This window comes from Anabrus simplex, chromosome 10, assembly GCF_040414725.1.
Source record: "Anabrus simplex isolate iqAnaSimp1 chromosome 10, ASM4041472v1, whole genome shotgun sequence".
In the NCBI taxonomy this organism is placed as follows: domain Eukaryota; kingdom Metazoa; phylum Arthropoda; class Insecta; order Orthoptera; family Tettigoniidae; genus Anabrus; species Anabrus simplex.
The window spans coordinates 22,631,247-22,648,792 of NC_090274.1; the positions used below are offsets into that span (position 1 = coordinate 22,631,247).

Sequence of the window (17,546 nt, forward strand, 5' to 3'; positions counted from 1 at the left end):
CATTGCAATTATAGAACAATAATAATAATGAAAATGATATAAAATAATAATAATAAAACAACAATAAACAACAACAAAAATGGGAGCTCTTATGAAATTTTGTTTATATATTTTTATATGACGATACTGGCTCGGAAGGTGATGTTAGCGAAGATGATACTGAAGGCATGTAACTGTCATTTTATTCACAAATGGAAATATTGACATCCAAATAGGAATTCAAAACATCTTACATTTCATTGTGATTGGAATTCGTTTTACAGTTTACCGTATGTTCCCGCGCATCTCATAACTGCGCGAATACTTAAGAATATCTACATATTAGTAAAGTTTTCTGTTTTTTAAGATGAGAGGGATTACAATTACATAAAATATCAAAAATATAACTTCTATCAAGCAATTGCTTGCCGCAAAACACCATGTTTTAGAGCACATTGAGTGACAACACCTACTAATGCACACTCGTCAATTATATCATAAATTCTCTGACTTAGACAATACTGCCATCTGTTGAAAAACTCTTGTAAGTAACACATGAAGAAACACGATGCAGTCGGCAGAACGTGTGCATAGCTCATTCTCGATTTTTAGCGAATTGTCAAACCTTACTACGGGCTATGCTCGCATTTAGACCGGAAAGAGTTAAGGGTTACAAAAACAGTGCAATGATCACCATCATATCTGAACTGTTCAGTGAGTCATTTTCTTCCATTCTGGGGTTTACCTCTATCGATAAGCACAAGAGAGATCAGTCCATCTTGTGGGCGTGGTTGTTTAAGCGCCAAGTCTATATGGTCTGACGCTGTGGTTAGCTGGTTCGGGTCCCGTTCGTTGAAAATATTTTTACCGTCAGATAAGGTAGGGGAGGTGGTGGTATACAATTCCTATGCACTAGACTGCGTGCCGAAAGACTGGATTGAAATTCCAAACCTCTCCACAGTGCTCGTATGGAGCGAGGGCATTTGACGTTTTTGATGGTGATTCGTTTTGGGAAGTTTCTCAAGAGTATGCAGATCCATAGGCATCAAAGTAAAACTCCGAGCTACAACTGCGCTAAATATGATTTGTAAGTAAATACTATAATTCGTGCTTCATCCATTCGAACGCCCTATAAAACCTTGAGAGCGTAACTTTTATTCATAAGATATATATATTAACAGTCCATATGGAATTTCCAATTACTTTATAGATAGTAATTTTGTCTGTTGAGGACAGGCTTATGTACTAGTGTATCACACTTATCAGTACTGACCATCTGATGTCAGGAACGTTAAACAATTAAATTCACCAATCACTGTTTGTGAAAATTTTAAATAAACGTATCACATCATATAAATGTCATGTACTCACTCTTCTACCCAACCACATTGTTTGAGGAGCTGAGCTCACACACAGTTGTTACAGCTTATGAACAGTCTGACAAGCTCAGCTCGCAATGCTACATTGCTTAGTAGAAATGGACACAGTTCAACTCTTAACCCATAGATGTCTCCCATATCTATTTTGAAATGAACGTCGGAAATTCCCCGACAAACACGCACCCCACACATCTCAGTTTAGAAACAACAGTTTCTTTGCGGAGTCTATTCACATACTTCCGTTACCTCAGTGTTGCTGCCATAGCATTGAAAACATTTAGTTGCACGTTATGAAGACGAGAAGAAATTTCCTAGAAAGAGGTTAAGGCAGTCGTTCTGAAGGCAGCGATTTTAATTATGGTGAAACGGTGAGTGAAGAAAATTCTGACCATACCAATAATAGGTGAATGTAGGAGGATAGGTTACCTAGAAGAACGATGGACTCTGTTATGAAATGTAAGAGAAGTAGAGGGAGACAAAGGCGACGATGGTTAGACTCAGTTTCTAACCATTTAAAAATAAGAGGTATAGAACTAAATGAGGCCACAGAACTAGTTACAAATAGAGGATTGTGGCAGTGGTTAGTAAATTCACAGAAGCTTGCAGACTGAACACTGAAAGCCATAACAGTCTACCAGTTTCTGCTGTATTGCTGTTGATTACCGGCTGGGTTGGGGATTGGTATTATAAATTTACTCATTTGGAACAAATATTTCAGGTTCCCTATGAGAATCAACAACTATATCGTCTGATGACCAGGCAGGCATCAATTTTCGGTAATGAGACAGTGTTTCATAGTGCATTGGCATTGCCGGTGGCTCCAATTAGCCTATGCAGTGGTCTCCACGGTATATACTAGCCATTCGTCTTGGTGGGTGTGCTATTTACCAACTGATGAGCCCAATTTAGCACACTGGGGCAAAATGCTGGCAACCAGGAATGAGTTAACTGGAAAATTTATAATGTCCAATAACGGACCATTTATATTGGTGTTATAAATTTACTCACTGGGGAGAATATTTCTGGTTCCCTATGGGAATCAACTATATCGTAAGAGGTATGTTCCGAGCTGTCAGCAGAGAGATGGTGTGGAATGACGTTAGTAGACGAATAAGTTTGAGTGGTGTCTATGAAAGTAGGAAAGATCACAATATGAAGATAAAGTTGGAATTCAAGAGGACAAAGGGCAAATATTCATTTATAGAAAAGGGAGTTAGGGATTAGAATAACTTACCAAGGGAGAGGTTCAATAAATTTCCAATTTCTTTGAAATCATTTAAGAAAAGGCTAGGAAAACAACAGATAGGGAATCTGCCACCTGGACGACTGCCCTAAATGCAGATCAGTAGTGACTGATTTCTGGGAATTTGAATATCCCATGTGAACAAGTAGAGGTACAAAATTCTTATGGTAGGTGTATGTTTCAACTGATAGGTACTTGCGCCAACTGGCATCCTCGTAAGTGCACATGTTTCTGAGTTTCGGTACTTTATAGTGCATTCTTTTGCTTAAGTGAATTTTGAAATGGCTAGTGTTAAGGAACAAAGAATATGGATTTTAAAATTTTCAGACTCAGTAAAACTGTGATTAGAATCTGTCTAATGCTAAAGAAGACTTTTGGTGACCAAGCAAGAACATTTGTGTGGTTTAAGCATTTCAGAGAAGGCTGGGAATCTGTGGAAGATGACAAATATTCAGGTCAGCCATCATCGTGCGCAGTTCCCAAAACAATCATAACAGTGGGTGAAATTACTTGTAAAGACAGAAGGCGCAAGCGGCTTGACATGGAAGAGCAGGGACTGATTACTGCATAATGACAAGGCACTCACTTTGTGGGACCGACTTCCTGACTATATTTGCATAATGTCGCACCAACGCAGATAGGTCTTAAGGTGATGATGGGGTAGGAAAGGGCTAGAAGTAGGAAGGAAGCATCCAAGGCCTTGGTTAAGATACAGCCCCAGCATTTGCCTGGTGTGACGATGGGAAACCACAGAAAAACCATGTTCAAGGCAGCCAAGAGTGTGGTTTGAACTCTCTATCTCCCGATTGCAAGCTGATAGGTACGTGAAAAATATCATAAACATTTTGCACTCTCACCCTTAGAACCTATAATAAACTTGACCATATTAATGGTCTATAGTAGCCGCTACACTCAAAAACGGGAGATAATGAACATCAAATTATTTTTTTCATTTTAATCAAGTCATTGGAGTTTGTGAAATATTAGTTCACTGAAGAGGAGAATGGTCTTTTCTCCAAATATGTATGATTAAGTTATATATATTAGATTTTTTAATAGTATTGACAAAACGGACCACTTATCACCTGATCTGACAAAAATGGAACTCAAGTTGAACGCGTAATGTTTTGAATCCACTGAAGAGATCCAAGCAGTTGGTGCTGACCTCACTGAAGCCAGAGACTTCCATGAGTGCTTCCAAAAATTCGAAAATAGGTGGAGTCAGTTTATTCAAACCCAGGACGACTACTTTGAAGGTGATGCTGAAACTGAGGCATTAACATAAGTATTCGTGTTTTTACGAGCTAAATCTCAGACATTCTGGGTAGCACCTCTTATATTCTAGTAGCATTTGAGTTTGCCATTACTGCAGTAATTAATGTATGTATGTTGGGTATTCAGCCTGAAGGCTGGTTGGATCCCCAACAGGTTCACCATTAGGTATCATAGATGGCCTAGGTGTCACTGAAGAGGCGTACTAGGGAAATGAGGAGTGAGGTAGTTTCCCATTGCTTTCCTCACTGAGCCAGAAGTTGCTATTGCACATCAGTCTGCCAAGCCCACTGAAATGCGTGCACCAACTGACCCTATGAGCGACATTTTCACACCGTTCATAGCAGGGTCTGGCTGCAGCAGTAATTAATAATGAATGGAATAAACCATTTCCTTGCTGTAAACTAGCCTATACATCTTGTCACAAACCAGTAACAATCTTGTTCTTAATTATAACTCTTGAATGTAATTGAGATTGTCTTTATGTTTCAGGTACCCAGGCTCTTGTTCCTGCTGGCAGTAACCATAGCTCACTGTCCGCTGAAGACTGCGACACGACACCCACTCTTGTCGGACCACCTATTGGAAAGGCCAGAGCGCTGGTTGACTACACCCCTAGCCCTTATGACAAGGATGCTCTCAGGTTTAAGGTGAGGAGCATAAATTGTACCTTCAAAAATAATATTCAATAATTTTATGTTAAAAGAAACAATACGGAAGAAACAAACATCTTTCTCGTTTTTAATCATTACTTGTGACAAAGTTTGTAAAAACAACATTGAATGCTGATTCCTCCCCCATGTATTGTGTCAGCCATGTAGGACTTTGGTTAACATTTATCAGCCTTTCTGGGTTTCCGGTACTGCTTTATCGTGGTGGACGATGTGATTCGTCATTCTTCAGACTACTTAGTGCCAGTCCTTCCCACTCTTTCCTTTATCCCATATACCCAGGTCCTGAACTTTCTTCTTTATTGAACCAGCATCTCGGATGCACTGGCCAGATCCTTCAGCTCTGTAGTTGCCCATAGAGACCAAGTTGGTGCCAGGCTCTCATGCTGATAATGTGCCAAGAGTGCCAGGCTGATTAGTAGCATTTTGCAAGTCCTAATTTAAAGTGCCACATAATTGACTATTTTGAATATTTTGACTTGAGACTTACAGGAGACTTGTGAGTGGAGATCAATCCTTTTCATGTGACCATACCATTTCAATCTCTTCCCTTCTAGGGTCTCCAGCAAGCTTCTTTCCAATAGAAGCTGCTGTTGGATAACCACATTCCTTATTTTATCCATTTTTGTTTTTTGTAGTCAAGAACTAAGGAACTTCATTTCTGTTGCCTGAAGACAAATCTTTGTTGATCCGGTAAGTCTTACTGCTTCCAGACCATATGCCAATATTTTGTACTAGCTGATCTTGGAAATTAACATAAATGTTTTACCTCACAGTATTTGACATACAGCATGATAGAATGTGGAAGCTTTCTGTATTCTGTTGTTGATGTATGGTATTTTCTGATGATAGAACACCACCTAAGTACCGGAAGTTGTCTAGAAAATCCATCTCCTCATCTCCAATTCTTAGAAGAACAGTTGGAGAGTTTCTACTCATCACCAAGCCAACTGTCTTGGTTTTGCTGATTAAGACTTAAGGTTATAGAAGCTTCATGCTAAAGATCTAGTCTAGCTTGTATTTCTGCTTCTGTCTCACCCCATGCCAGTACATCTCCAGCAAAAATCAGGGCATTAGTTGTTGGATCCTTTCTTGTAACTGTTACCCTGAACTTCCATCCTGGACCTGGACACAACTCATGGTTTCATCATATATTCATGCCCACCTCTGTAGCGTAATGGTTAGTGTGATTAGCTGCCGTCCTCGGGGACCCGGGTTTGATTCCCGGTACTGCCAGAAATTTAAGAATGGCAGGAGGGCTGGTATGTGGTTGAAATGGTACATGCAGCTCACCTCCAATGGGGGTGTGCCTGAAAAGAGCTGCACCACCTCGGGATGAGGACACGAGTTTACTTACTATCACATATTCATTGTACTTGTGCTATGATGTCATCAGACATTTTCATATGTCTCAAACATTCCCATAAATACCTGCACGGTACACGGTCGTTTGCCTGGAATCATCATCATCATCATCATCATCATCATTTCCCTTTATCCAGCTGTAGCCGGGTAGGGGCAAATATGGTTCCTCTCCACTTTCTTCGGTCTTTCCACCACTCCTCTTCCAACACTGTGTCCCAGTCCAGGTTTCTTTCTATAATGCTGCATTAGATGGTATCCTTCCATCTCAATCGTGGTCGTCCACGGCCTCTCCTTCCTTGAATTTGCATTTCCATCACCTTTTTTGGCATTCTTTTGTCGCTCATTCGCTTTATGTGCCCAAACCATCTTAGTCGGCTCTTCTCTATTCTATGATTCATTTTTTCCACTCCAATTTCTTCCCGGATTTTCTCATTCCTTATTTTGTCTCTTCTACTCTTCTGTATCATACTCCTCAAGAATTTCATTTCGGCTGCCTGTATTCGACTCTCATCCTTCTTTGTCATTGTCCAAGTTTCTGCTCCGTAAGTTGTTATGGGTACGTAATACATCTTGTACATAGTATCCTTTGCTTCCATTGGCACATCTTTGTCCCATAACATGTTTCTTACACTATGATAGAAACAACTTCCAGCTTGAATCCTTTTACTAATCTCAGCATCCAGTCGAGCATTATCCATTAATTCACTCCCCAGGTATTTAAACGTTTCCACTACTTCCAGGGACTTGTCTGCAAGTCTAATCTGACCTTTCCCTTCTTTCTCCCCTCTAGTCATAACAAGAGTTTTACTCTTTTCTACACTTATTTTCAATCCACATTCTTCAATCTTCCCATTCACCACATTCAACTGTTCTTGATCCTTCCTGTCGTCTTCTCCCCAAATCACAATATCATCTGCAAATAATATCATGTTCATTTCTCTTCCTCCATATGCTGCTTTTGCCATACTCATGATGTCATCCATTACTATTGTAAACAGGATTGGTGATAGAACACTTCCCTGTCTCAGCCCACTAGTTATTTTGAACCAACTTGTCCTGTCAACCTGTGTTTGCACGCAACTACAACATTCCTTATACAATGCCTGGAATAAGAACTGGAATGCCGAGAACCAAGGCTGCATTCTAAAGATACTGATAGTGACTGTGGTGCAATTCAAGATCTTGAGCATCTATTTCACTGTCCAAACTGTCCTGTGGAATCCCAACCTGAAGGCTTCATTACAGTCAGTGATAAAGCTATGTTTGAGCACTTTCAACATTTGAGGATAGTTGGATACGATAGATGAGACCATATTATGTTGTTGTGTTGCAGAAAGGAGACATCATCGACATCGTGGCCATGAACCCTAGTGGCCTCTGGAGAGGGGTGTGTCACAAGCGGATAGGCAACTTCAAATTCATCAACGTGGAGATCCTCACCGATAAGAGAAGACGAGGGGTGAGCAAGTACTCGCACTGCGGAGTGAGCCGCGGGAAACCTCAGTCTGTGGAGGAACTGCTCCAGAGGATTAATCTTGAGGTTAGTTCCCAGAAACCACTTTATCGTTCATTTATTTGTAAAATTACTGTATAATTTTTATATATTCTATCTATATATAGTTTATAAAATGCTAAATTTTTCACAAAAGTCAAACTCAGGAGCTAACAAAAGTTGCAGTTGCTTACAATCTTGTAACTTATTTATTACTCTATACAGAATAACATCATCCACAAAAAGCCTTACCTCTGATCCCACTTCCTTACTCACATCATTTATATACATAAGAAAACATAAAGGTCCAATAATACCGAGAGGACTTTTCCTATTTGTGAAACTCACAACCTGACTTTTAACCCCATTTATCATCATACCATTGCTTGCTGTCCATCTCACAACATTGAGTGTTCCTGGAAACAGACCAAGAAGACGACCTCGTTTTGTTTGGGAGAAGCAGATTTTCAAGGACCTTGAAATCAGAGATGTAAACTAGTGTCGCATATATGAACAATATCTCTGGCTAGACGGGGCGAACTGCAGGAGGTTTGTACATAACCGTACGTGGCTTACTGGAGAGAAGAAATTATGATGATTATGATGATGATTCCAGGCAGGCAAAATTTGTGTAGTATTTAGTATGGACCTGCCCTGGTATTATTAATTAAACTCTTCTGTGATCTGAGAAGACATACTATTTGATAGCCATGGAGAGGATGACAATCGTCCACCTCTTGTTCGTGTTTCTCAGTTTCACCTGTTACTTGACACTGAATGCCACAGGTTGGTATTTGGGCGTAAAGTGCCAGCACTACTTTCAAATCTCATTAAATATTTATTTCTAAGGCAAGGAGATCCAAAAATAACCTAACATAAACACAATCACTTGGCGTTATCAGCATGAGAATAATACTTGGTGAACAATACCAATATAAATGGTCCGTTATTGGACATTATAAATTTTCCAGCTAACTCATTCTTGGTTGCCAGCGTTTTGCCCTCGTGTGCTAGGGTGGGCTCATCAGTTGGTACCTAGCACACATACCAATACGCTGGCTAGTGCACACCGTGGAGGCCACTGCGTAGGCCAACTGGAGCCACCGGCAATGCACTAAGAGTAGTAGTAGTAGTAGAAGAAGAAGAAGAAGAAGAAGAAGAAGAAGAAGAAGAAGAAGAAGAAGAATAAGAAGAAGAAGAAGAAGAAGAAGAAGCCTTTGTATCATATTTTGGTCAAATATGACTTAGTGTAACTATGGGAGGTCAAGTTGGCTGGAGGAATTCCCCTCTTAATTATTATAGGGTCCGATAAAGCTTTGCCTACTCTAATTTTCTGAGACCTATTTTCTAGAAATATAGCCAGCCATTCAGTCACTCTTTTGTCTAGTCAGATTGCACTCATTTTTGCCAGTAGTCTCCCATGATCCACCCTATCAAATGCTTTAGACACGTCAATCCTGATTTTCCTCCTTTTAAATTTCTTTTCTGTATATTTATTAATTCCTAATTCTATCATTTCCAGATTTACTTCTTTGCCTGAGGTCTATTTGACCTCCTGAATCCAAGATATCTGCTATATCTTGCTGGAATCCTACAAGTTGAGCTTCAGTGGAATAACTTTTCCTAAACCCAAACTGCCTTCTATCGAAGCAGTTTGTTAATTTCGCGTACATGTCTAATATAATCAGAAAAAATGCCTTCCCAGAGCTTACGTACAATGCATGTCAAACTTACTGGCCTGTAATGTTCATCAGAACACTACTCACATTATTACTGTTACTAATTTTACTGAATAAAATACATTCCCAATCATCAGTACTTTCTAAAAGGGGCTACATATCGGTAATTTTCAGTCGTTTACTGGCAGCCGTATTGTTTACAAGGGAATCTCATAGTCTAGAGATAGCTCACTTCAAACTAATATTACCAAGCACACTATCGATTATATTAACAAAGAACATACAACATTGGAGAGGAAAATTCCCTACACAAATCACAAATGTAACTCACTTGAGGGAAACTTGAATTACATAGTAAAATGAGACAACAGAACAGTTCCCTGGTTTGGCATTTGGTCCACCAAGACAGAGCACGGAACGGTTCCGTGGCTCGGACCCAACGAGTTAACATTGAAAAGAACCGAATGGTAAATTTTAATTTCCTGAATTTCATTATTCTAATTGTGGATGTGCTTGTTCCAGGAACACATCTCGGTGTTTGTGCTGAACGGCTACGAAGACCTGGAGCTGTTTAAGGATCTTGAAGGGGAAGACCTGGATTACTTGGGGATTAGCAACCCTGAACACCGTGCCAAGATCCTGACAGCTGTGGAACTTCTTCACGACTATGACTGTAAGATATTGATTGTCATGTAGCATAGCATACAGTAGACACTAACTGAAAAGGACAGGGTTAGTGTACGGTTGAGTAATACAGTTTAATGTATAAAAGTTGGTAGGTGTGCTACTTGCCAACTGATGAGCCCAACTTAGCATACTGGGGTGAAACAATGGCAACCAGGAATGAGTTAGCTGGCAAAATTTATAACGTCCAATAGCAAACCAACTAACTATATTGGTATTATAAACTTACTCATTCAGAACAAATATTTCAGGTTCCCTATGGTAATCAACATCTTTATCATCATAAGGGGTATGTTCCAAGCTCTCAGTGGAGAGATGGCTTGGAATAACTTTAATAGACAAATAAGTTTGAATAGCGTTTTAAAGATCACAATATGAAGACAAAGTTGGAATTCAAGACAACAAATTGGGGCAAATATTTGTTTATAGGAAGGGGAGTTAGGGATTGGAATAACTTACCAAGGGAGATGTTCAATAAATTCCCACATTCTTGGCAATCTTTCAGGAAAAGGCTAGGAATCCAATAGGAAATCTGCCTTTGATTGATTGATTGATTGATTGATTGATTGATTGATTGATTGATTGATTGATTGATTGATTGATTGATTGATTGATTGATTGATTGATTGATTGATTGATTGATTGATTGATTGATTGATTGATTGATTGAAAGTTGGCATATCTAGGATTATTCTTAAAGAGAAAAGTGTACAATGTGCATTGGGTGTACTCTTTACAAAATTTCAATAACCTTTTAGTGTACTGTATATGAGAGTGTGATGCTTACGACATCCCTTGCAGTTTATAAATTTCATTTCGGGTTCCGTATTGATGTATAATGTTGATTAACTTAATTCTTAAATTGAATGTATTATATGGTTCCATCTATTTAGTATTGAATGATTATATTAAAAAATGGACTTAAACATCCAGGATATTTTGGCCCTTTTGTGGCCATCTTCAGGTAATTCATAAATTAGTTTTGACAGACTAAAGAACCTAACATTTATAACTTTACTGAGTCAAAATTGAAAAGAAATGGATTCAAATATCACAGAAAAGACCAAGCCAACCTCAATGATCACACATATTAAAAAATTCTCCCTTTTTGAACTACTAAATTTAAAACAGCAGTCCACGCTCTTTTTTCATTAGCTCTGGAGAAATTCCACTGGAGGTTACCCTGATGCAAAGTATGTCTGGAATGGGAATCAGATTATATTTACATACATCATTATAGACTGTTAGGTCTTTCAGCGTTCAGTCTGCAAGCCTCTGTGATTTTACTAAATGTCACCACAATCCTCTATTATATTTGTGTGTATTAAATTCAATTAATTTAGGCAGTGACTTGAAACAGAACATTATGAATGTTATCTTTAATCACTAAAAATAATATCTTACAATGTACTCTTTAATTTTTAATTCACATTTATTCCATCCAAAGCTATTACCATGCGTTCATTCTAGCATACGGCAGTTAATGACAGGCAGGAGAATGCTACCATGTCCCCACAGAAGAAAGAAAGTATCCTTTCCCCACACTGAGAGAATAGATGTAGAATGATCTCCATACATGTCCGTTTACGCTCAATCTAGGAAAGTAACGCATGCTGACTAATGCATTGTCATGGCCTTAGTTGTTTTATTTAAATGACTGACTGAGTGGCTTAGACAATACAGTGATGGCCTTCTGAGCCCAAGATGCTAGGTTCAATCCCTGTTCAGTCCGCTGCTATTTGAAGATGATCAAACATGACAATCTAGTGTCGTTCAGTTTACTGGTACGTAAAAGAACTCCTGCGGTAGAAAATTCTGTAACTTGGAGTCTCCAAAAACTGTAAAAGATAAACCAGTAACCTCCTCCTTCTTCTTCTTCTTCTTCTTCTTCTTCTTCTTCTTCTTCTTCTTCTTCTTCTTCTTCTTCTTCTTCTTCTTCTCTCAGAAGTTTTATGACAACCAGGGAGTCATTTTTCCTATTTTGTCCTACACACATCAGGGTTGTTGTATTGTGAATTCAGATCACCATCAGAGGTTCCGGACACAGCTTAATCTTCTCCGCTCACATCCAGGTTTCCCTTCTATCTTGCCCTCAAGGGTTAAGCTTGGATGATTTTCCAACTTGGCAGAGTGCCATCGTTAGTGACGTGGTCTTCCCAATGGATCTTCAGCATTCTGTGATACATCCCAAGCTTGCAGTAGATTTCATGACAGCGCCTTTAGAGTCCAATCTTCCTCCACTATGAAGCGCCACCAGTAACATATTCAAAACACATCGAGTTTCAAATCTGAAGTTACGCTTATCGTAATCTAATACAGTAGTTTCATTTCCGTATTGATATTATACACAATTACAATGAAAATAAAGCTTCCACCTAATCAGTACTTTATTTTATCATATTTGATCTACAGGATCGGTTTCGACCTTTCTTAGGCCATCCTCAGCGGGTCACGCAATCTGATACTAACATACACACAATTATAAACAATACTAAATCCAACAAGGAATGTCACACGACAATAACACCGTCAAATTTGTTGTTTCTGATGATTAGGGACAATCGTTGAATTGGAAACTTGAATTTGATATTAAAATTCACTATCTTCTCATGGATAACATATATAAAAATAGATTTATAAAAAGTCTGGAGTATTCTTGGTTCATTCTAAAACTAGGCTCAGAGTTGATAAACGTGCGTGAATCCGCAGATGAGCATATATAATGTTCACATGTGGTTAGTCATATGGAATGTTGGACTTGTGGCTAGCACTTCCTTATTTCATAAGCCATTAAGTTACACACTTGTAATAAAATCGTAATGTCTAAAGTTAACTTAACTATGATTATGAGGTAAAATTAGATCTGATTGGCACGACGTGCTCCCAAGCAACACACACCGCTATGTCAACCACAGCAACAATTGTCGTACCCATAGACAACTGTGAAGAGAGAGTCTCCACATCAATCAAATGCCACATGGTGTATCTTAAAATAGGACATGTTAAGATTCTTCTTTGAATGAAAATAGCACAGGCATCATAGAGTGCACGCTTCAAGAATCTACACTATAATTTCCACTTAAATCTCTACTGAGTTAACACAATCTCATATATTGCTTTCCAGCATTGACATGTGTTTTAATGTTATTCGCCTGTATGTTATGATGCAAAATCCATATTTACGAATTTGCACCTGACATTTTAAACATTACATGTAAAATAGTGAACCATTTTTATGTCCACAATGCAAGTCATTGAACTTCAACATATGTTTTGATTTTACATGTACCACCAAGTGTTCACACCAATGTCTATTTTATCAAGATTTCATGAACAGATCTGATTTTACCTCACAATCATAGTTAAGTTAACTTTAGACATAACCATTTTATTACAAGTGTGTAACTTAATGGCTTATGAAATAAGGAAGTGCTAGCCACAAGTCCAACATCCCATATGACTAACGACATGTGAACATTATATACGCTCATCTGTGTAATCACGCATGTTTATCGACTCCGAGCCTAGTATTAGAGTGAACCAAGAAATGTAACGACTTTTCAAGTTTAAGAATACTCCAAACTTTTTATAAATCTATTTTTACATATGTTATTCATAAGAAGATAGTGAATTTAAATATAAAATTCAAGTTTCCAATTCAGTGATTGTCCCTAATCATGCGAAACAACAAATTTGACGGTGTTATTGTCATGTGACATTCCCTGTTGGATTTAGTACTGTTTATAATTGCATGTATGTTAATATCAGATTGTGTGACCCGCTGAGGATGGCCTAAGAAAGGTTGAAACCAGTCCTGTAGATCAAATATGATAAAATAAAGTATTGACACTTATTCACAAGAATTTTTTGTATCATTATTTATATAATGAATTAAGCTGCATATTTTTAACATGGATATGTTTTCGGATTGAGGGTCCTTCTAGAATTAGCGTGGACAGTTTTGTGTCAGCAATTTTCTGACACCGCAGTAACCATAGCTGCAGTCGCTTAAATGCGGCCAGTATCCAGTAATCGGGAGATGGTGGGTTCATACCTTACTGTCGGCAGCTCTGAAGATAATTTTCCATGGTTTCCCATTTTCACACAAGGCAAATACTGGGGCTGTACCTTAATTAAAGCCACGACTGCTTACTTCTCACTCCTAGTCCCTTCTAGTCCCATCATCACCATAAGACCTATCTGTCTCGGGTGCGACATAAAGCAACTTTTAAAAAAAAGCGTATCCATGCTTATATGCTTCTGAGTATACTGGAGGAACTTCATTAACTTTTATGGAACATTTTGTATATTAAACTAGTCACTTGATGAACTTTCCTCCGACATTTATTTTTTTAACTGACTCAGTCTACTGAAAGTGATTTTGTTTTTTATATGTTATTTTATTACTGAATGTCCATAATCTTTTCTTCTTTCTCTTCAGCTCCTGAGAGCCTGGAAGACACAGATGTGGAAGGGCCAGCATCGAGCAGCGAGGACGAAGATGGTCAGCATTCCTTTCGACGTCTCCACTTTCCCAGAGACTCGGGCTGCTACGAAGCGTCGGTGAAGGAACGGTTCCATACTCTACATCATCGTCATCATCATAAAATGCAGCACCATCATCATCGGTCGTCGACTACCGGCCATAAACAACCGATGTGCGATAAAGCTGGTGGTCAGGCGTCTGAACACATGTGCGGTGGTAATAACATACGCGAGATCCCCAACAACTTAGATTCCGGTCTTGTGGCACTAAAACATCCTCTACTGTTACAGTGTAATAACACAAGTGGTGATAATGCAACAGTTCCAAACAGTGACGGGCAGTTCTCTTCGGTACCTGCGGCGTCGCAAATCACTTTACCCCGTCAGGGTTCAACGGACTTAGCTGAGAAACAGTTGCCACTCGCACAACAACAGAACTTCCTTCCCAATATCCCTGTGACTTCCATTCCTGCCGTGTCTCCGGTCTCGTCCGTGGACCAAATTAAAACTAGTGCTTCCTCGTCCCCTGTTAGAACATCGGTAGAACCTTACGTTGTAGCCAGAGGGAAATTGGTGTCTGTCGATCCAAATCGCAGGGCTGCAAGTCCATCTGTGGCATCGCCTGTCGGTAGTATACGAAGTAACTGTAAGAAACAGCCACAGCAGGCTCTGTTAGAATCTCCAAGCAGTAGACGTTCGCCCTCCAGCAACATATTCTCGTGCACGACTACAACCAACGCAGATATTTCTCCAGTACTAAGCAATGAAATATCGTCATCGCCACCGCCCTGTGGCGTAATCGAAGACTCTTGTGAGACAAATCCTAAACTTACTATGGTTAAATATGTTGTAGGTGGCAGTAGTGATCTCGGCTTAGGCTGTGAGAGTGGTAACATTGGAATAGGAAGCGGAGGAGGTCGTGGGTGTTCTTTCAGCGAAAAGTCCAGCGATTCCGGCGTAAGTTCTAGCTCTTTGTCTTCCGCTAATCCAAGAGAAAATTGCAGCAGGAAAGAGGGTAGAAGTGGACATATTATTGTTTCATCAACAGGCACCGTCATCGAGAGTCCAACGAGAGGATTCATTACGTTCGGCTGCGTTGGCAACAATCGATCGTCGCCAACCAGCGCCAATTTGAAGAACCAACAGCAACAGAATCTTGTGTTCCACCAAGGCGCTGATAAGAATTCTTCATATCAGTGAAATAAATAATGGAAACAGTGGTACCAACCTGTCATCTGTAAGATAATGTGCAATAGTAGGGATTTCATTTGCCTTTTGATTTACAGAAAGATACCACTCCTGGTACACATGGTATGTAACCAAGTGATTGTTAATTTGATCTACTAAACAATGGATTTTGTTTAATAGCTCATTGGGAAACAAGGGATAGAAATGTTATCATTGATGCTATTATGGCCCGTAATTTGTAGATATGAAACAGGCTTTCTGGGCTTATGCCCTGTCAAGAAATTAAGATGAAATTCTTTATGTTTCTCAGAGAAATTTGCTCTGTGTCTTCACAAGAAAATCTTGATTGTTCATGAGGACAACTTCTACAATAGTGAAGGTTTGAATTTGGCAGTTAGTAATGGAAAGTGGTACGTTCATTCATCACCAGATAGCTCACTGTATGCTGGCACAGCACTAGCATTCCAAGTGGCAGCTGATGGCACCTTGGGGTGTACAAGATTCCCTGTACTTCCAGCAAGGTATACATTGGCTTAACATGCCAGTCCTTTGGTACTGGTATCAAGGAACATGAACGAAATATTCGTCTCAACCAGCCAGACAAATTGTCAATAGCTTATCATGCCCTATCGTTGGGTCATGATATCGTGTTCCACTTGAGCTCTTACCCACACTAAACACTACAGGTCAGGGATTATATGGGAAGCTATTGAAAAACGTAGAAGTCCTAGCAATTTCAACAGGGCCACTGGCTAGCAATTAAGTAACACGTGGCCGTCCGCCATTAACCCCTTAACTGAGCATTAATTTTCCTCGTGTTGCATTTTGTTTTTTTACTTCAGATAAATTTTCATCAGTAAGAAAATGTTCTAATATTGTCAATGGTTCGGGGTTATTCCCAAAGTTAGCATGAATCCCACTATTGCCAGTAAAATTGAATCTGATGGATGTCCCTCCAAACGTAACCCAGGCAGTCTGAAAGTCTGGTGGCGAATGAACGTACCACATCCTATTACTAACAGCCAAATTCAAACCTTCATTAGTGTACAAGTCTTCCTCGCCAACAGTCGAGATTTTCTTCTGAAGACGTGGAGTAAAGTTCTAGGTGAAACGTAAAAAGTGTTGCCTTATTTTCTTGATAAAAAAGCACACATCATGTCTACAAGGAATGGAAATGGTGTTAATCTAGGAGACAATAGAATTAATCATTCTCAACGAAGGGGATCATTTACTCACTGTCTTCAAAGCAATTACAAAGTTAAAGCTCTCTGAATAGAAAGGAAAGCCATTTCCATGATTTTCATTGCCTTCAAGGGAGTTCCTTTTTCGAATATACATTCTTATTGATGGGGTATGATAGCTGAGCAGTATAGTCACTGGTTTCTCATCAAGGCACCCTAAGTTTGAACCGCGGCCAATGCAGGTGGAATTTTCGAAATGAAAAGTCACGTCCATCTGGTTTGAAATATATGTAAAGTTGGAGAGGTTCCATCGCTATGATCATGAAACCAACAGACATGAAGAAGTGTCCCTTGTTCCCTGTTAATCCAAGAGATGCAAGCAGGAAACAATGTGGTGGCCTATTGAATGCAAGCCAGTATCTGCCAAGATAAAAATAATAATATTAAAGTATTCAAGCTCTTTAGACTATTTCAGTCATGAAATTACTGGTGCTTTATTAATTTTTCTTTTAACTGAACTCTCACCTTACATTAGAGTTATGAACTTGACAAAAACAGAGGTGTGAATATTTTCAAAGTCTGACTATTAGTTTTTGAGGAAGCAGAATGTCTTTGAACATGTTTCATTTATCATGCCTTGCTAGAATGAATCACTACCCAGGCGGTCAAGGCATTAGGTATGTATGTATGTATGTATGTATGTATGTATGTATGTATGTATGTATGTATGTATGTATGTATGCATGTACGTATAATAAAGTTGGCCCTTAGAGATTGTCTCATTTCTGTTTTTCCTTTAACTGTTACCTATGACAATATTAAAGATTTTAAATTGCACAATGTTCTGGTGTATTTACGTCCGCGTTTAAGCATGTGTGCCTTAGTTGCCTGGTTATTAATTAATTTGAATAGGGTGATCCAAGTCTGG

General features: G+C 39.1%; 1 protein-coding gene across 1 annotated transcript in view; it reads left to right on the top strand.

The window, feature by feature from the left end:
* LOC136881768 (uncharacterized) overlaps window positions 1-17,313 on the top strand; it is a 234,386-nt gene extending 217,073 nt beyond the window's left edge. The window contains exons 15-18 of the mRNA XM_068229499.1: window positions 4,366-4,523; window positions 7,243-7,449; window positions 9,603-9,753; window positions 14,206-17,313. Coding sequence (XP_068085600.1) covers window positions 4,366-4,523; window positions 7,243-7,449; window positions 9,603-9,753; window positions 14,206-15,449 — 1,760 coding nt within the window. The 3' untranslated portion in view covers window positions 15,450-17,313. The remainder of the gene's footprint in view (window positions 1-4,365; window positions 4,524-7,242; window positions 7,450-9,602; window positions 9,754-14,205) is intronic.
* The last annotated feature ends 233 nt before the right edge of the window (window positions 17,314-17,546 follow it).